Here is a 20,296-nt window from a genome sequence, read left to right on the forward strand (position 1 = left end):
AATTCATGCATGGGTAGGGTCCTTAGGCCTGGCCGGCGATCAGGGCTGATCTGTGGGGTGACCAGCAGGGTGATGGGGGGGAGAGAGGCCTGCCGGCTGGGGGCGGCTCCTGCGTTGAGCGTCTGCCCCCTGGTGGTCAGTGTGCATCACAGCGACCGGTCGTTCCGCCATTTGGTCGATTTGCATATTAGGCTTTTATTATATAGGATTTCAGAGAGGGAGGGAGAGGGAGACCTCCGTGTCTTCCTCTACAAACTGGGACGCTCCCTACCTCCTGAGTCTGTTGTAAGGACGAGGGTTTATAACACAGGCCAAGCACTTAGTTCTGTATCTAGTGTTCATTAAGGACCCGATGACATCACACTAGTATTAGGTGGCACTTCAAAATGGTTTTATTACAGTCTTTCTACAATGACATGGGGGCATATAAAAGATCCACTTTTAATTTCTCATAAATCAGCAAGTTCAAAATGAAGCTCATTACATCTCATTAAATCTGTCTTACATACGGAGGTGCTGAGTTGTATTTCACTCATCCGCTCAGTCAACAACCACTTAATTACAGGGGGGCTTACTGTTTTAGGCAAGGGGAGCGCGCAGAGAGTAAGACAGGGGCAGAGTTTACCATCTAGAAGGGGAGCAGACCACGTAAAAATAACCAATATATGTGTTAGATGGTGTTTAATGCTGTGGGGTGAGGGGCCTAAAGTAGTGGTGGGGAGGAGAGGGATGGCTGTTTGTGGGGGTTTTTATTCTGAAGAAAAGGCCTCACTGACTAGGTGCCCTAGAAGCAGAAATCATGCAGGCTGCGAACACACTCCAGTAGATGTCGGGGGCTGTGGGCGTGGCTTGGTGGTTGAGCATCGACCTATGAACCAGGAGGTCACGGTTCGATTCCCGATCGGGGCACATGCCCGGGTTGCAGGCTCTTTTAAAAAGAAAATAAAAGAAAGAAAACCTATATGACTAGAGCCAGGAGAGTAAAGGGGAGAGTAGTGGGGGAGAGAGAAGTCAGAGGGGGGCAGACCATGGCGGATCTTATAAGGGAGATGAGGCATTTTGAGCAGAGAGTCCCATGATGGGCCTTACATCACACACACACACACACACACACACACACACACACACACATACCTCCCACACGGGCTGCCTGAAAAGAGAAATGTTCTTTTTGTTGTTCTGTATTTACATGGCAATGGGATCCCTCTAGCAGCTGCTGGGAAATGTGGATGTTGGGTTTTTTCTCATATTCGTATGAAGAAGCCAGGCAGGCATCCTGGTGGAGGAGAGAAGCCACTGTTTATTGAAGCCTGGACAAGAGAGGAATTCCGCACGCACCAGCTTCCGACGGTATTTAGATGCACAGCCTGTGCTGTGGGTTAGTGTCAGGAGGCAGCAGCTCGCTCTGAGCTGAGAGGTCGCGAGAGTCCTCGGGTTCCAGGAAGGAGAGGACCGAGCTGAGGGGGTAGAGAGAGAGAGAGAGAGAGAGAGAGAGAGCGCCAATATTTCCTTTTCTAGTTGACATATTTGGCTTTTATATTTGCACACTCAATTATTTCTTTGGGTGGCTTTCCCAAGACAAACAGTCCTTCCCAAAGGCCTATAACGTCTTTGTTTTCCACGGGAGAGGAAACCGCTCTCTGCTTTGAAACAGCAGCTTAATTTTTCTTTCCGTCACCCTGTCCAGGTTTCAGAGATCTCGAGGTCCGGTTTCGGTCAGTAACCCCAGCGAGTGATCGCTGTAACTCAGGGCGGCCTTTCGTATGCACAGACGAAGAAGAGCTTAGGTCTAAAGAATGGGATCGCTGTCTCTTTCTTCTGAAATAGTTTTCACCGGAATCGGTCTGCCTGGCTCGGGAGCGTATGCCAAACCGAAGGTGCAGAAAGCCAAATAAGAAAGCGATAGACTGCCCTATCCCTCACTGGATAGAGCGTCAGCCTGGGGACTGAAGGATCCCGGGTTCGATTCTGGTCAAGGGCATGTACCTTGGTTGCGGGCACATCCCCAGGGGGGGTGTGCAGGAGGCAGCTGATCAGTGTTTCTCTCTCATCGGTGTTCCTAACTCTCTATCCCTCTCCCTTCCTCTCTGTAAAAAATCAATAAAATATATTTTAAAAGAAAAGAAAGCGATAGACTATCTGAGCCATTGAACAAGGACTATGTGCGCAATAATTCCAGACAATGACAGCCCCCACAATATTCCAGCGTGGGGCCTCCTCTCTGCGGTTTGGGAGCAAGGATATTTATTTGCTATTAGGATCAGAAATAAAAATAAAACGGAGAGCCAAGTAGACGTAGGGGAAGATGAGCAACAGCCTCAGGTAAGATCTGATGGAACCAAATGGACTTGGGGTGGGGGTTGGGGGGGGGATGTACTTCCTGGCATTTCCCCCCACGGTCCACGTCACCCGGGAGCTTAGCCAAGGCATATTTTTAGTCTTCTGCTGTGTCTTTTGAACACGGTTGGGTCGTATGAGCTATGACGTGCCCCTGCTCCTGCTCCGATGACGCACACTCCCAACCAAAAATGTCCTCCGCCAGGAGAGCTTCTGTCTCCATTTCCAACGCAAGGGGACCCTGAACTCCTCCCGGACCCCTGATCTTAGAACACGCGTCCCAGCCGAGGGCCAGGGGTGCCTCCTGCCGCTGGGCCACGCTGTCCACAGTGGGGCGCGCAGGGGTCCGAGTCCCAGGCTGCGGGGACCGTGGTGCACAGACAGGGACCCACCCCTTCAGCTTCGGTGGGTGTGGTCCAGATCCAGGGGGGCGCCGGCAGGTGCAGAGCGGAGGGCTCGCCGGCGTGCAGCCCAGGGCGGGCCTCCCGGTGCCGGGTGGCTCGTGACAGCCGGAGGAAGGTCTTTCCAGGCTGGGAGCCGCACCGGACGGCGATGTGGGCTGCCTGATGCTCCTACAATAAAAACCCCGCATCCTGAGTCCCAACAGCTGCTAGACTAGAGGGAGCCCATGAACATGTAAACACACAACAACCAAGAGACGGCGGCGGCCTCTTCACTGAGGCGGGTCCATGTGGCGAAAGGACTGGCTCCCCCCTTGGGGCAGGCGCTGGGCCTCCTCTGCCCAAAAGCGGGACCCCACTGCCCCCCCCGACCCAGCCCCGATCACCCGCGGGGGCCGTCCCGCCCACTCTGAAGTCAGCCTGCCGCTCGGGCTGCGTGCGCATGCGCAACCGCGGGGCGGGGCGGGGCCTCCCGCTCTCCTGAGGCCCCTCCCCCTCCTCTTCCCGGGCCCGTCTCGCCAGCGCGGGGCGGAGTACGCCTGCGCGACCGCGGGTGGGCGGGGCCTCGCGCTCCTTCTCGCCCCTCCCCCCCCCGCGCCCGGGCCCATCCCGCCGGCGCGGAGCGGAGTGCGCCTGCGCGGAGCCGGCAGTCCCGCTGGGCCGCAGCCGCGGGGTGGCGGGCGGTTGCCTTGGGGACCGCGGGCCCCTCCCTCCTCGGTCCCCGCCCCACGCCGTTCGCCACCGCGACGCGGCGGACGACCCCGGCCCTCCCCTCCCCTCCCGCCGCCCGGCCGGCGCTGCAGCCGTGACCCGCGAGAGGCGGCGCCGCTCCCAAGATGTCGCAGACGGCCATGTCCGAGACCTACGGTAGGCGGGGGCGCGGGGGCGCGGGGCGCGGTCCGCTTCCCAAGTTTCCCCCTCTTGTCCGCCTTTCCTCGGAGTCCGGGTCCCTGGCCCAGGGTTTGGGGGGGCGGCCGAGCCCCCGTTTCTGCGCGGCAGTGTCCCCAGGGAGGGATGGGAGGACTTGGGGCGACGCCTGCGTGTCCGGGAGCCTCGGGCGGCCCAGCCGGACCCCCCGCCCCCGGTGGGCGATGCCTTTCTTCGCACCTGGACGCCGGGAGTTGTCGGTAGCCCGACCGAGTGCCTCCTCCGGAGACCGCCTCTCTCTCTCTCTCTCTCTCTCTCTCTCTCGTTTTCTGGCCCTTCCTGGTTGCATTTTCGCTGTTTATAAATGTGTCTTTTTAAGACCGGAGGCACCGTCCTGAGTGTGTGTGTGTTTGATCTTTGCAACCCCACGAATCGTGAGCGCCTCCCCGGCCCATATGCCGGGGCTTCCCGGCTTGGTTCCGTCCCGCGTGGGATGCACGAGCCGCTCGGTGGGCCTCCGCGTCCTCCGCGGGTCCAGGCGGCGTCGCCAGCCCCGAACCCCTCCCAGGTGGGCGCATCCGGGCCGAGTTTGGATTCGGAGCTGTGTGGTGCAGCCCCGCGGCCAGGCTCCGCGGCCCGCGTGGCTTCCGCACGCCCGGTCCCGCTCGTGCCTCCTCCGCGGGTGCTGGCGCCGCTCCTTCCCCCCCCCCCCGGGGAGTGTGTGTGCAAGGGCACGTGTGTGCAAGGGGCCCCTGGAGCCCGCATGCTGGAGGGCACACTCAGCACGCGCGCGCGGCTCTGGGCTGGTGGGGCCCACTGTCTAGTGGGAGGGGGGAGCGGGGAAGATGGGGGACACGGTGTTAATCCAATTACGACTCTGATGAATGGTTCCAGCCCTGGCAGGACTTCTGAAGGAATGCGATCTGTGAACGTGCGTTACAGAGAACCCGAACCCGGACAAAGAGCCCTAACCCAGACTGTGGGGGGCCCCCCCAAGACCCGAACCCGCCAGCACGGCAGAACTGCACATGCCCAGGCCCTGAGAGAGGGAGGTCCCCTAAGGGGAGGGTGGTGTAGGCCCCACAGCCCTTGGGGGGAGCCCTGGGGAGAAGGGCAGGGGGGAGGCAGAGAGGACCCCAGAAGGTCACGGTGCGTTTGCTGCTGTGGTGGGTGCGTGCCTTGTGACACTGGGGGAGGGTGTCTGTTTCTCAGCAGCTTCGGCGACCCTCCCGGAAGTTGCTGGCTTCCTAGGGACCCCTGTTGTCAAAAGATGCAGAGGCCGTTAGTGCATTGCACCCACGTGGGCCCGAATCCCAGTCCCATCTCCTAAAGCAGATCGTTTCTCTGGAAGTTTTGGGTTACACTCTTGCTTTTCTTTATTTTCAAGTGCCCCTGAGCCCACCACCCCTTTCTTCTTTAGCCTGGAGGAGGCTCAGGAGGAGGGGTGGACCCCCAACGGGGGGTGGTGAACTAGCAGGAAGGGGAGCTGTGGGGTTCTGCTCGCCTTCTGTGGAACGGTGACCTTGGTGAAGTAGCGTGGCTGGCGCATCCCTTGTTGCCTTCAGAGTTCATTGGACTTCGGAGCAGCATCGTCACGGGTGAAGTTCCCACCATACGGCTCTGGTGGTCAGGATGCTTATTTCGTGGTACCTTCCAGATGGGCTTTTACTTTTTACCAACCGCATTCCACCTTTTCCTGGAAGAGAGGAAACCACCCGAAAGTTCGCTTTAGAAAGAGCAGGTGTGGCAGTTGAAAGCGTCAACCTGAAGTTAAAAGCCACCCGAGCCACGTCCTAACGCTGTCACCTTCCCTTATCGTTGACCTTATGTGGCCCCCGTTCTTCCCCAGAAGGAAAACAGGGCCCTCCTTCCGGAACCGGCACTCCAGCAGCTGCTAAAAAAATATTTGCCTAACCTTTCAACTCCTTTCTGCTCCAGGCACTTTCTCTCTTCTGGAAAAGGGCTCTGTGTACCTCACCCGGGATAAAATGAGAAATAAAGTCACCGTTTACAAAGTACTGTCAATCAGCCACATCTCCCTGCTTTTTCCCACGTTAAAGCAATATTTCCCCTTTCACAGACTGAGTTTTGTTCAACATTTTGGTGCTTTGAAGCCACTAACCACATGAAAAACAGACTTTACACAATAGTGTGATACAAGTTTGCAATCTTAAATGCGTAGGTTTCAGGCAGAAACCTTGTATCTGAATAATCCTAAACTGTTTCCAAACGTTCGATTCACCACATTCTTAAAGCCCTGGCCGGTTAGTGTGGGTTAGGCCTGCCCGAGGAGCTCCCACCTGCTGAGACTGGGGGATCACAGATTGACTTTAAAGTCCTTTCTGGCCGGTTTGGCTCAGCGGGTCGGCCTGCGGACTGAAGGGTCCCAGGTTCAACTCCCAGTCAGGGCACATGCCCGGGTTGCCGGCTCCATCCCTACTAGGTGGCGTGCAGGAGGCAACCAATCAATGATTCTTTCTCACCAATGGTGTTTCTATCTCTCCCTCGCCCTTCCTCTTTGAAATCAATCTATAATACTAAAAGCGTAATATGCTAATTAGACCGGACGTCCTTCCGGGCGACCTTCCGGACGAAGCTGGGGCTGCCAGGGAAGCCCAGGTCCCGGGTGCCAGAGGGAAGCCAGTGCCGGCAGCCAGGGGAAGGAAGGCCTACTCTTGCACGAATTTCGTGTGTCGGGCTTCTAGTAAGAATATATTTTAAAATAAATAAAGTCGTTTCTCATACCAAGAGTTGTGAGATAGACTAACAAATCAAATAGGTGTTGCCAAGCCACTATGCTCAGAAGGAAGCTAAGAAGGATAAGGAGTGCAGCCTGGCAGGTGTGGCTCCTCAGGTTGCTGGTTCGATTCCCAGTCAGGGCACATGGTTCGACCAAAGGTTGCTGGTTCGATTCCCAGTCAGGTCACATGCCTGGGTTGTGGGCTCAATCCCCAGTAGGGGGCGTGCAGGAGGCAGGCGATCCATGATTCTCATATCGATGTTTCTCCCCCTCTACCTTCTCTCTCTAGAATATATTAAAAATATATTTTTTAAAGTATAAGTAGTGCAGAAAATGCTATAAAAATATTTTAAGGGCTGAGGCAGTTTAATAGGGAAAATCTAAGACAAATCTCTATACATTGGAGTTTTTCTACAGTGAAAATACTTTAATGAAACAACACAAATTGTTGATTCTATGCTAATTATTATTACAATATACTCTTAATATTTTTATTTTGTGCTTTGTTTTGAATGTATCATAGTATTTACGTGATTTTGAGAATTCTCGGGAATGTGTGTGTTTAGAGGCTTTACGGGTTCACTGTGTTCCCCCAAAGACATGTTCAGGTCCTCACCCAGGTCCCTGTGACTGTGGCCTTGTCCGGAAGGAGGGCTGTGCAGGTTAAGGTGAGGTCCTGTTGGGTTAGGGGCCCTAACTCAGTGCCTGGTGTCCTTATAAAACGAGAGGCATGTGTCCCAGGCATGTGCATGGAGAATGTGTGTGAATTCAGAGCCTGAGATTGGAGTGACGCATCCACAGGCCAGGGGTCGCCACGGGAGAAGCAAGCCGATGCGGCCCTGCCCGCGCAGGGGGACTCCTTGTGACAGGACCCAGCGAGCGTGTCTTTTGCTTCCTGCCCCCTCTCTTCTGTGCTGAGTTCTTGGCACTTAAGCAGTCTTAAAAAGCAATCTTCATAAAGTGCTAATGGATTATGGATGAGAATGTGCTTTAGAGGGAAGTCTATCGTTTGCAAATGAATTTTTAATCACGCAGGAAAGACATTGGGACTTACAAACAAAGCGTCTCTCCTCTGTTCCCATTAAAACATCGCGATCTGCAGTGTCCTCGGTGTTAGTCCTGCTCTCGGCCCATCGAGCTGTGCATGGTTCCCAAACACAGCCTCAGGGAACCCAGAGAGCCCTGTGTGATTCCGTGTGAGGGGGTGAACTGTCCTCTCAGTTCCAGAATGTGGTCCAGAGGCCAGGTGCACAGGAAACCCCACCTGAAGACATAGTGGGTCCTGTTCCTTAGGGTGGAGTCTCAGCCTTCCCCATCATAACAACATGGATGCGACTGGGAGGAAGACCTGGTTCGCAGAGAGCATGTCCGCCTGGAGGGCACGGCGTCCTTTAAGGAGGGATGCGCCCGAAGTCAGTTCACGCCGGGCAGAGAGCTGAGGACGGCCTGGTACCTGGAGAGGGAACGTGATGATCAGATGGAGGTGACAGATGGAAAAGACGGGCTTTGGGGCGCCCCTGTGGGCACTGGGCTGAGCCCAGACGTGGCCCGGCCCAGGGGCTGGCACGTTACTGTGCTGACAGGTGTGTCAGGTGCGCTGAGTCCGTGGTCAGCAAACATCCACATGCCTGGCGTCTGGTAGCGAAGTAAATACTTGTTAAATGAACACCCTGGTTCCACAGCCAGGCGCACTGCCAGCCTTCTGACTAGTGGGCTCTATGCGGTCAAACGTAAACGGCACGCTCCACTGACTGCCACATGCCCTCCTGCTGCCCACCCCTTCCTTCCCTCCTCCGCCGACATGTCAGCCAGGTCGCTGCTGCCTCTCCCCCCAGCCCGGGTACCAAACATTTGTCACGTGAAGTCCAGGTCATCGTCCGTCCCGTGCTCTAGCTCCTCACTGCGTTAACCGGTGACCTGGTCACTCCTTATTCTGCAGGTCACCTGGCCCCTAGTCCTGCTGTCCACCCACCTGCTCCCTGACCTGCTCCATCAGCAGTTCTGACCTCCACTAACTCTGCAAGCCCTTGACCTCCCTTTCAGTGGGTGACGGGAGGAGGAGGTGCTGAATGAAGACGCTCCCGCTCAGCCAGGGACCTTCCCTGCGCCCGCTGTCCTCCCCCCTTTTCCGCTTCTCGGAGGAAAGTTCTCTCCCTGTCGGAGGCTGGCCCTGCCTCTACCTTGGCCTCCCTCAGGTGTCAGCGCCCATCAGCATCCCCCCTTCCTTTTCCACTGGTAGCTGCTGTCTGCCGTGCACCCCGCGCCCTCCGGAGCGCTCTGCTCTCCTCCCCACCACAGCCCAGCTCCTCGAAAGAGTGTCCTGTCCTCCATCGGCAGCGTCTTCCTTGTTCCTCGGCTGCCTGCTTCCCCACCTCCCCGGAGGCTGGTTTCTCCGGGTGCTGAGGGTCACTTGGATGCGGCAGCCTTTCTTTTTTTATTCAGAGAGGAAGGGAGAGGGGAAGAGAGAAACATCAATGGGGAGAGAGACTTGTGGATCGGCTGCCTCCTGCACGCCCCCTCCTGGGGATGGAGCCTGCAACCTGGGCATGTGCCCCTGACCAGGAATCAAACCAGGACCTCTTGGTTCCCAGGTTGGTGCTCAACCACTGAGCCACACCAGCCGGGCAGGACACTGCACCTCATCTTACTTAGCTTCTCTTTTCAGGGTCAGCCGTATAAGAACCGCCTCCCGAGCCCCCACCGTGTTAGCTCATGGGTATTTAAGCATATTCTCTCCAAATACGTCATCATTTGCCGCACGGATTCCTCGTCAGAATCTTTAGCGTTTCTTAGCTCAGTGGCTGGCATCACAAACCAGCTGGCTCCCTGAGCCAGAAACCAGGATGCCGCCTCAGCTGAGGCCACGGTCCCCGCAGTCAAGGCCAATCGCCTTTGCTTCCGGCCTGACCTTTGAAACCTTAAAAGCAAAAGCCTGTGGGAGCAGCTGGGAAGGCAGAGGTCAAAGGTCATCTCGTGTACCAGCTGGGCCTTCATTTCCGTGAAGCCCCGGTCCCGTTGCACAAACCCGCCCCGCCCGCCCGTTTCCTGCTGTCAGGGGCGGATGCCTTGTGCCTGCAGCTCACACTCTGCTTTATGCTTCCCTCTGCTCTGCTCTGCTCTGGGAGGGAGAGGCCTGCAGTGATGTCTCCAGAATGTTTTCATCTTTCCAAACGGATCCTCCTGCCGTTACACACTGACTCCCCACCTCCCCCCCAGCCCCGGGCAGCCCCCTGCCTTCTGTCTCGGAGGGTGATGGCCTCTGGGTCCCTCGTGGAAGTGGACTGGCTGGTTTCCATGTAGCACAGTGTCCTCGGGATTCGTCCGTGGTGTGCACGTGTCGGAACCTCTCCTTTTGAAGGCTGAGTCATGTTACATTGTATGCACAGACCGTGTTTTGTTTCTCGATCCCTCGATGGCTACTTGCGTTGCTTCCTGCTTGTGGCCACTGTGAGGAATGCTGCTATGAGCATGGGGTGGCCTGCTGTTAAAACAGGCAGTGAGAAGCATACGACTGTGGTATTTTTAAATGCTAACAATTCCGATGGCCCTATTCTATCATTGTCATTGCCTATCGTCACTTGAAAATCATTTGAGGTTGAATAGACTTAGTCTTTGAGCGATGATGTAGTTCTTAAGAAACAAGTCAAAGCTAAGCATCACAGAGAAGTAGACTGTTTGGGGTTCCCTGGGGGAGCGGAGGAGGCAGGCTAGAGAGGGCGCGGTTGGTTCTGGAAAGGGATGGGGTGGCCAGGGAGGGAGGGAGGCGGCATAGAGAGGGGGCCACAGTGAGCGGCAGCAGGGGGCGAGGAGGGTCGGGGTCACCGTGGGGTGGGCGCGGGGTTGGCTGCAGGCTGAGCAGAACTCGGGTGTTCTGCTAACAGGAAGGCCAAATGGGTCACCACGCAGTGCAGGCCGCCGATGCTGCGTCAGGCTAACTCCCTCCCATTCTGGAAGCCCTTAATTCCATCTTATGGAAAATAATACCCCGTTAAATGCAGTGCTCTGTTTAAAGAAGGAACGAAGAACTCTGGCTGGCCCGGCCGGCGTGGCCCAGTGGTTGAGCATCGACCTATGATCCAGGAGGTCACAGTTCGATTCCCAGTCAGGGCACAGGCCCGGGTTGTGGGCTCGATCCCCAGTGTGGGGCGCGCAGGAGGCAGCCGATCCGTGATTCTCTGTCATCATGGATGTTTCTCTCTCCCTCCCCCTGCCTCTCTGAAGTCAGTAAAAATAGATGTATATATTTAACTTTATAGCAGCTGTTTTAAGGTTATTTTTCCCGGTCTCTTTGTTTTTCAGATTTCTTGTTTAAGTTCCTGGTTATTGGAAATGCAGGAACTGGCAAGTCGTGCCTGCTTCATCAGTTTATTGAAAAAAAATGTAAGTGACCTTGAACCTCAGTGTCCACGCATGTCTTCCAGGCGCCCTCCTGCTCCGCTCGTTTACAGCCTAACTTCTGAATGTGGTTTTCAGGAAAGAAGTCATAGTTTAAAACACTGGAAAATAACGTTAAGTTTGTTACTGAACTTCCTGTAAGATGACTGAATTTTTATCATGTTAGCATTTCAGTTTTATTCATTTACAGTTGTGAATGTACGAAACAGTTTCTTCTTGTATTATTGCTTAGTAATGTATTATTTTCCATACAAACAACTGTCACCCTACTTCTGCCCACCTTGTATGCGAACCCTGGGTGAGGGGCAAATGGAGGGAGAGAGACAGCGTGGGTGAGAACAGGGACTGTGCTGTGTTTCAAACAGTGCGTGCTGATCAGCCCACTGCTGAAATGAATGGCTGCGTGAAGGGCATTCTCCTTTGGTTAACCCTTGACCTCAGTGTCGCTTGCTGTAAGCCTGCTTCCGTAATGGTCTAAAATGGGATGTCTTGTTCTTCTTCTTTTCCAGTCAAAGACGACTCCAATCATACCATAGGGGTGGAATTTGGTTCGAAGATAATAAATGTCGGTGGTAAATACGTGAAGTTGCAGATATGGGATACAGCCGGCCAAGAGCGATTCAGGTAGCTCTCTCTGACGTGATGGGAATGTCTGAAGGCTGCATTAGCAATGATCAGTTACTATATTCTGATCTGTGGGCCCCCAGCCCCGTGCTCAGATGTTAGGGACTTCGCCTCAGGAAGCTTTAAGAAACAAAGCGAAAAGTCAGTTTCTCCCGCAGCATCGATTTCTTTTCTTTTTTTCTTTAATATCTTACTGATGTCAGAGAGGGAGGGAGAGAGAGAAACATCAATGTGAGAGAGAACCACCGATTGGCTGCCTCCTGCACGCCCCACACTGGGGATGGAGCCCACAACCCGGGCCTGTGCCCTGACCGGGAATCAAACCGTGACCTCCTGGTTCATAGGTTGACTCTCAACCACTGAGCCACACCGGCCGGGCTCAGCATCCATTCTCTAAAGGGTCCATTGAAGTCTGTTTTGAAGTCATTTAGAGAAGGACTATCCTGCCTGTGTCCCCACGCCCTCGTTCCTGTGACCTGATTGCAGACAAGAACACTCCTCGTGTGTTTAGATGTCTGAACCGCGTCTCTTAAAGCGGCGCCTGGCTGTTTGCAAAGCCCAGTGGGTGCCTTTGAGCAGGAAGGTGGTGCTCGGTCCAGGCCTCGGTTGGTGACAGTGAACGCGTTCCTCTTCCAGGTCCGTGACCAGAAGCTACTACCGCGGCGCCGCCGGGGCCCTGCTCGTCTATGACATCACCAGGTAACGCAGCCCCGCCCCGAGGGAGAGGCGCACAGGGGTGCTGGGTGCCGTGCCGTGTCCCGCGGCTGTGGGGCGGGGAGTCGGAAGCCCTCGGCCCTTTCCCGTGGGGCCTCGGAGGCTGGGAGCAGCCTGCCTGACTGCCCGTAACGGAGGGTGCTCGTCGGGGCCAGAGCATCACCGTGTTTCTTAACACGATGCTCTGACGCTTCCCGAAGGTTCTGAGTGCAGCCTCGCCGGGTCAGTTGTTAACAGTACGTTTTTTCATGTTTATTGACGTCAGAGAGGAAGGGAGAGGGAGAGAGAGAGAAACATCCATGATGAGAGAGAATCATGGATCGGCTGCCTCCTGCACGCTCCCACTGGGGATCAAGCTCACAACCCCAGCTCTTAACTGGAATTGAACCTGGGACCCTTCAGTTGGCAGGCCGACGCTCTATCTACTGAGCCACACTGGCCAGGGCTATTAGCAACACTTGACATTGACGGAGGTGGAGGGCACAGGCTGTGGCTTCGATGGCCTGGCAGCTGATCCCTGTTCTGGTCCCGTGTGGCGTCCTCAGGCGTCCTCAGGCGCGGTGCTCCAGCTCCCTGGTCTCGCATGGGGTGGCGATGATGGTGTGGTCCCCGAGGGGTTACTGGGCGGCTCAGTTAATACTAAGCTCTGGCACATAGTGAGGATCCAGCCTCACTGTCCTATGCACCTGTCACCCACACTTCACAGTGACATGACATTAAGTCAGCTCCTTGGTCTCACTCGCCCCACGTCCAGTGCTCGGGAGCCGCGGTGGTGCAGGTGCTAGGACTCACCTGTCCTGCAGAACCCTGACGCCGGGCTGCCTCGGGGTTGCTGGCACTGCCTCCGACACCTGTCACCACGCTCCCCCCACCCCCGGGGTCTTTGTGGGGAGGAGCTTGCCCACCGGAGGGCGCCCCTCTAGTGGCTCCTGCCTGCCTGTGTGGGAATGAGGCGCGCTGGCAAAGAGGTGCGCCGCCCCCCCCCCCCCCCCCGCCCGCACCCACCCCACTTGCGACGGCACAGCTTGCCAAAGCGTGAAGGCTGAGGCCATCACGTGCGCCAGGAGGGGAGCCCTGGCCCAGCGTCACGTGACCAGCTCTAACAAAGCCCCTGTCACCGGCAGCAGGAGGGTCCCGTGTCCTGGGAGCCCCATCAGTGTTTGCACAAGGAAGGATGGACGAAGGGCCTTCTCCTTGTGCACCTCCAGGGCACACAGAGCGACAGGTCATTTCCCGGAGGCAGCACGCGGCCCTGTGGGTGTGTGCACGGCCGCCGGGTTGTCGGGGAACCTGCAGGTGCTGGGCTCCCCGGGCATGGCTGACGCAGTGTGAGTGTGTGGACGCCCGGAAGAGTTGCTAGTTTATAAAATACATGTATTATTCTCACAATCTTATGTTACGCAGCCGAGAAACCTACAATGCGCTTACTAATTGGTTAACAGATGCCAGAATGCTCGCCAGCCAGAACATCGTCATCATCCTCTGCGGGAACAAGAAGGACCTGGACGCGGACCGGGAAGTGACCTTCTTAGAAGCCTCCAGATTCGCTCAAGAAAATGGCAAGTGACCTTTGACCTCTGAGTGCTTCTCTGATGGCAGGTGTGGGGGTGATAGCATTGCTTTCAGCTTAAAGTAGCTACTGGGGCTTTAAGATTGAACTTTGTTTAGGAAAAGTAGACCTTCCAGTGTTTACTACAGATTGAGACTGACTTAGCCTGTTTCACAGCATTGCATCTGCCTGTAAAGTTGCTATGATGATAAAAGCACACGTGTTCATGGTCTGTGATGGCTTTTCAGGCCAGGACCTTTAAATGTTACAGGTCTTGGTTTAACGTAAAATTGGTAACAAAATTCTTAGAGGCTCTAATCAGAGGATGTCATGTTTTTAATGTAGTTTGACGCTAAGATGGTAAAGTATCAGATCACATCGATGTTTCTCTCCCTCCCACTCTGTCTGAAAAGCCATGGAAAAAACATACTCGTGAGGATTTTAAAAAGATCGATAGAAAGACATCAGATCAGCCATCAGGAGCTCATAAAGAAGCTGTTTAGAAATACAGAAGCTTAGCCCTGACCGGTTTGGCTCAGTGGATAGAGCGTCGGCCTGCGGACTGAAGGGTCCCGGGTTCGATTCCGGTCAAGGGCATGTGCCTTGGTTGCGGGCACATCCCCAGTAGGAGGTGTGCAGGAGGCAGCTGATCGATGTTTCTCTCTCATCGATGTTTCTAACTCTCTATCCCTCTCCCTTCCTCTCTGTAAAAAATCAATAAAATATATTTAAAGAAATACAGAAGGTTAGACATGGAGGCTCGGGGGGAGGGGGGATTTAGATGTCATCTAAGGCACCTCGTTCCCACGTGAGGAAATGTGGCTCCAGAGGCTGAGGTTCTGCCTGATCTCGGGCCGCTGTCTGCTGGGCGGGGCCGCTCCGTGCAGAAGGGGGAATTCGTCCAAGACCTCCTCATGGTCAGAAGGACAAGCTGCAGTGTAGCCCCAACGTAAACACTTGCACATTATATCCGGGGTGCCATAAAGCTCACTGGAGAAGGAAGCTGTCCCCTGTCTGTGTGCACCGCGGGCCGGGCCGGATCAGCCAGCCTGGTCCGCACCTCGCACCGGCTTGCTCCTTCTCGCCCACAGACGTAGGTGCTGGTCCCGGATGCCAGTGCTTCTCAGCAAAGGGGAGGCTCCTCCTAACCTTGAACAATCTATTCTGACACTTATGGTTTCCTACTTACCGAACTGAAGGTTCTCAGTAATAAACGGCAGTCCGCCTGCTGCCCTAGGGGTACTGAACAGACCTAGGATTGAGTAATTCTCATCGTCTCCTGAACATGGCTGTGCGTGTTGTCTCCTGTCCCTTTTAGAGCTGATGTTTTTGGAAACGAGTGCGCTGACGGGGGAGAACGTGGAAGAGGCCTTTGTTCAGTGCGCGAGGAAAATACTTAACAAAATCGAATCAGGTAAGCCCCACCGGGCCAGGCTGCCTGGACATTTGGGGGGGTGCCCCAGTGATGCTGCGGAATAACCTGTGTCAGTCATTCTGCATGTAGGGTAGGCTCCCGGGGGGACTTGCCGGGTCAGGGACCCTAAGCTTCTGGAATGAGGAAAAGGCCGCCACCTCTCCTGTCGGGGCTGCAGCAGCTGCCTCCCTCCGCACCCCCGGGTCATGAACGAGAGGGCTCCTCTCACTAAGGCCTGCGGGGGGGAGGGGGAGGTCATACTTGGTGTCATTCTGCCAGCCTGAGGTGGAAGGGATGCCTTTGCAGTTTAATTTTACATGAACTTACCTTTGTGTGCGTAATATAGTCGCATGAATTCCCAATTCAACAAGTGCACAGAAAGGTACAGTGACAGCCCCCCTCCGCTGCTGCCCGGCCCGGCCCTGCCTGCCGTCTGAAGTCGGCCGTTATTACCAGTTCTCTGGGCCTTTCAGACATTTATCCTGTGCAAGTGAACTTGTATGTATATATTTCCCTCTTTATGAGAAACTGGTGTATATGCATGCATACACACCGAGTGGCCAGATGATGATCTCTGAACGCATAATAATCTGGCCACTCAGTGTATATCCTGTATAATAAAAGGCTAATATGCAAATTGTCCCCTCGACCAGGAGTTCCACCAGCAGGCAGGCCGGCCAACCGCCCATGTCCCCTCCCCCTGGCCAGGCTGGCTGGACCCCACCCATGCACGAATTCATGCACCGGGCCTCTAATATATAATATATATACACTGAGTGGCCAGATGATTATGCGTTCAGAGATCATCGTCTGGCCGCTCGGTGCGTATTTGTTCCTGAATACATTGGGGGATCACAGAGCAAAAACCTTCCTGAAAGACGTGCCGTTCCTCAGGCGAGCTGGACCCAGAGAGGATGGGCTCGGGCATCCAGTACGGAGACGCGGCCTTGAGGCAGCTGCGCTCGCCGCGCCGCTCGCAGGGCCCCGGCGCTCAGGAGTGCGGCTGCTAGGCGAGCTGGAGGCAGAGGTAGGTGCCCGCGCACGGTCCCTGCGGCCCCCCCGCACCCTGTGCCCTGCCCGGGCTTCCACACGTGCTTCGCGCACGCACTGTTGTTACACGCCTTTTGCAGCCACATATGGAGGGAGAGGTGTTGCATCATTACGTGTTAGATATCCGCCGGCGTGGAAGACTCCTCCTCCTCAAGCTCACGGGACAGTCACCGAAATAGACCACATTCTGGCTATAAAACGCACATTAACATATTTAAAGGAAACAAACCATGCAGTGTCTGTTCTCAGACCACAGTGAATACACTAGAAATCAGTAACAGAAGGATAACCGGGAAATCCAAAATATGTGGAAATTAAACAACATACTTCTGAAGAACTCGTGTTAAAAAAGGAATCTCGAGAATTTTTTAAATATTTTAAACAAAAAAATATATATTTTTAAATATATTTTTATTGATCTCAGAGAGGAAGGCAGAGAGAGAGAGACATCAATGATGAGAGAGAATCACTGATTGGCTGCCTCCTGCACACCCCCCACTAGGGATCGAGCCTGCAACCTGGGCATGTGCCTTTGATGGGAATTGAACCCAGGACCCTTCAGTCCGCAGGCTGATGCTCTAGCCACTGAGCCAAACCAGCCAGGGCAAACAAAAAATATTTTTAAACCAAATGAAAATCAAAACATAACATAAAAATTGGGGGGATGCAGCAAAAGCAGTGCTTTAAGGGGAATATATAGCATTGAATGCGTATGTTAGAAAAGATCTAAATCCAATCTCCTATGTGTACACAGAGAAACGTAGGAAAAAAGAGCAAATTAAATCCAAAGCAGGCAGAAGAAATAAGAATTAGAACAGAAATTAATGAAATTAACACTAAAATCAGTAGAGAAAAATCAACAAAACCAAAGTTTAAAGGATAATAAAATCAGTGAGCTTCTAGCCAAGCTAAGAAAAAAAGATCGCAAATTGCAAATATGCAAAGTGAAAAAGGAACATCACTAAGCAGATCCTGTGGACATTAAAGGAAAACTCGGAACAACGCTACATCCACCAATTTGATGACCCAGATGAAACAGACCAATTCTATGAAAGACAAAATTTGTCAAAACTCATACGAGAAGGAATACAATTAGAATAGGCCTGTATCTATCAAAGAAATTGAGCCAATAATTAATAACCTTCCAAAACAGAAAGCATCCGGCCAGATGGGATAACGGGAATTCTGCCGACCATTTAAGGGAGAAATGACACAGATCTCCTACAGTCTCTTCCAGAGGCACATACAGCTGAAATGCTCCTCGGCTCGCTCTGTGAGGCCAGCATTGCCCTCATCCCGAAACCAAAGACATTACAAGAAGAGACAATGACAGACCAACATCTCGCATGAACATAGATGCACAAATCCTCCAAAAAAAATGATCAAATCAAATCCAACAGAGTACAAAAAGAACCACATACCCCTCAGTGGGGTGTATCCCAGGTGCCAGGCTGCTGGCATTCCACAATCCGGGACTTCCGGAGGCGCTGGCTCAGGAGGGAGGAAGGGGCGGGAGTTGCCGGGAGTGTCACAGTCTTCAGCCTTCCGGTCGGTGAGGCGGCTTTCCGGGGTGAATTGAAGTCTAAATGAATGTGCCTGTTGCTAAAATAGGAGGCTCATTTGTCAAAATTGCAAGTGGAGACTTTAACTTTGTAAAATATGTTTTATGGATTTCCGAGAGGAAGGGGAGGGGGGAGAGAGAGAGAGAGAAACACCAGTAATGAGAGAATCCTTGATGGCTGCCTCCTGCACACCCCCCACTGGGGATAGAGCCCACAACTCCAGCATGTGCCCCGACTGGCATTGAACTTGACCTCCTGGTTCATAAGTCGACGCTCAAGCACTGAGCCTCACTAGCCAGCAAGATTTTAACTTTAAAGCTTCTCTTTTTCCCATTTACCTCAGTGGACTTCTTACAGATAGTCAACCTTATCTAATAGGCAGACATTTAAATAAAAGTTGGGAGTATTCACTACTGCCTTTGGGATTTTAAACTGTTTGTACATTGATAGTTATGCATATTTTCTAAGTTTTTCTTCTTATTTTTTAGGTGTTCGAACAGTGATATTTGGAAACAATTGTTGGAGCTTGAAGAAGTGTGTGTTTTTTTTACCACCATCCTTTTCTACTTTATGCAGAAGTAGATCTTTGTGCGGAAAAGAGAGAAATGATTGGGTGTTACCTTAGCCTGTAAAGTACACAGCAAACCACGTGGTAAATCGAATTCAATGGACAGTGCCATTGATGTGTACATGTATGTAACTGTCCTGTTCCATGGCTTCCCTTCCCCTGGGGTGAACCCTGGCTCTATACTGTATATACCCGAGCCCCCGTGTCCCTGCAGCATGGTATCTCATGTATGATATAATAGAATGTTACACTAAATGCGGTCCAATATTTTATTTTTTGTAATCATATGACCTAAAGCCTGCTGGTGTGAGGTGCTTGGCCATCACGCTGGCTGTGTCCCGTGGTGGGTGATGTTCACGACCTGCTCGACAGAGCCGGTGAGTTCCATTTGCCGCGGTCCACGGGGCGTCACGTGGCCTCGCTGGGAGCGCTGCTCAGTGGTTACTCACGCACCGAATAAAGTCCAAGTGGAGTTTTCCTACGAACCCGACTGTCCCGCACTCTGATTTGAAAGCATCTCATCCGGACCCAGAAGGGAGGCCGAGTCCCTGCTGTTCTGGGCACTGTGGCCCCACCCCGGACCCGGCCCTTCACCAGACACGTCTGCTCAGCGGAGGGTGATGGACGGCTGCCCCTGGGCCCCGGGCCCCGGTCCTCCTGCCGGACACCACCCTTGGCTGCTGTGCTTCGCCGGGACTCGGATTCGGCGCTCGGGCCTCACTGCCGCTCTCCAAGCCCGTTCCTGTCCCGGTTCCGTGTCAGGAAACCACTCCATCGAGTTGATATTAAAGGGTTACCACTGAGAAACTCCTACGGTGTGCTGAGTGCTTCCACGCCTCGTGCAGTCATTCAGGCCACACGCTGGTAATTCACGAACCCGGAGGAATTACTGTCTTGGGAGGACCCTGGCCGGGGGCCGCCTGACCGTGGCTGCAGGGTCACAGGCTGAGGGTGCGGGTTCGAGTGCAGAGTCCCTCCCTCCTGGAGGCCCCGGAGCCTCGAGTGCCTGGTAAGTTCATCTCCCATTTTCAAGCAAACGTCCTTTTGTCTCTGTTCTTTGGAGCTTTGACTGCAGAGGAGACCATTAAAACCACCCACGCCCTCCGGCCGGTGTGGCTCAGTGGTTGAGCTTTGACCTATGAACCAGGAGGTCGTGCGGTTCCATTCCCGGTCAGGGCACATGCCCAGATTGTGGGCTCCATGCCCAGAATGGGGTGTGCAGGGGGCAGCCGATTGATGGTTCTCTCATCATTGGTGTTTCTGCTCCTCTTCCTTCCCCTCTGCAATCAATAACATAGTAAAAAAAAATAAAAAAAAATACACAAAACCTTTTTTAAAGCCCAGCAAGCGTAATGGCAAGTGCCAGCACACATATGTTGATATGTATGTAAGTTGATATGTATGCTGTTTTGTTGTGCTAACAAGCTTTAAAACTTCATGTCAAATTTTCTGAAGGCGTTAACATCATAGATATTTTTACGCCTAAAAATGTCGAATTTAGTGCCAAAAAAGAGCCTTGGCGGGAAGTTTTAATTCATTACTAGTAACTCCATCTATGGCAGCTGTCTGCAAACCGGATCGCCAGCCGTGGTTTGCCGCTCTGTTGACTAATGAGTTTGCCGACCATGGATCTAGACTCTGGATTCCCAATAGTTACAGGCTGTTGTTCCTTGCGATGAAGCCCCTATGGAAATCCATCCGCATTATTGATGATACACCTGGTAAAACCAGTTTGTGTTCGGAGCGCGCCGTCTTGTGGACACATCTGGAATTGCGTTTAAACTTTTTTTTAAGCCATCCGGAAGAAATAGTAACAAGTCTAGCACAGAGACCTCTCTTCATGAGCAATCTGAAATTACCCGAGTGATACCCAGTGACCCCCAAACATTCTAATTTTTTTTCTCCCAAATACCAGGGGCAATTTCCTATAAACCAGGGCCGCCTCCTGCACAACCATCAGAATCGGGAAGTTCACGCTGATGCGTCTCTACCGCCCAGTCCTCTGGCGGGATTCAAATGTCGCCCGTTGTCCCCGGAATGCCCTTCGCAGGCGGCCAGAGACCCCCCCACCTCCT

General features: G+C 53.8%; 1 protein-coding gene and 1 long non-coding RNA gene across 4 annotated transcripts; one reads left to right on the plus strand and one right to left on the minus strand.

Moving 5' to 3' along the window:
- Positions 1-755: 755 nt before the first annotated feature.
- LOC129148272 (uncharacterized) lies at positions 756-2,821 on the minus strand. The gene is made up of 3 exons (XR_008555351.1): positions 2,730-2,821; positions 1,190-1,457; positions 756-928 (listed from the first exon to the last, which is right to left on the minus strand). It is a non-coding gene; the product is annotated as an uncharacterized LOC129148272 (long non-coding RNA).
- Positions 2,822-3,356: 535 nt separating this feature from the next.
- Positions 3,357-19,031, plus strand: RAB4A (RAB4A, member RAS oncogene family). 3 transcript variants are annotated; one of them, XM_054712936.1, is made up of 8 exons: positions 3,360-3,605; positions 10,645-10,725; positions 11,250-11,364; positions 12,001-12,063; positions 13,483-13,637; positions 14,946-15,041; positions 15,936-16,068; positions 18,142-18,216. In XM_054712936.1, exons 1-7 carry the CDS (start codon positions 3,575-3,577, stop codon positions 16,049-16,051), a joined length of 657 nt encoding a protein of 218 aa, XP_054568911.1. In that variant the 5' UTR covers positions 3,360-3,574; the 3' UTR covers positions 16,052-16,068; positions 18,142-18,216. The 3 variants fall into 3 exon arrangements, with proteins under 3 accessions (XP_054568912.1, XP_054568910.1, XP_054568911.1); XM_054712935.1 differs by lacking the exon at positions 15,936-16,068 and having other exon boundaries at positions 3,358-3,605; positions 18,142-19,031; XM_054712937.1 differs by lacking the exons at positions 14,946-15,041; positions 15,936-16,068 and having other exon boundaries at positions 3,357-3,605; positions 18,142-19,031.
- Positions 19,032-20,296: the final 1,265 nt, after the last annotated feature.

The sequence above is a fragment of the Eptesicus fuscus genome, chromosome 24 (genome assembly GCF_027574615.1).
Source record: "Eptesicus fuscus isolate TK198812 chromosome 24, DD_ASM_mEF_20220401, whole genome shotgun sequence".
In the NCBI taxonomy this organism is placed as follows: Eukaryota; Metazoa; Chordata; class Mammalia; order Chiroptera; family Vespertilionidae; genus Eptesicus; species Eptesicus fuscus.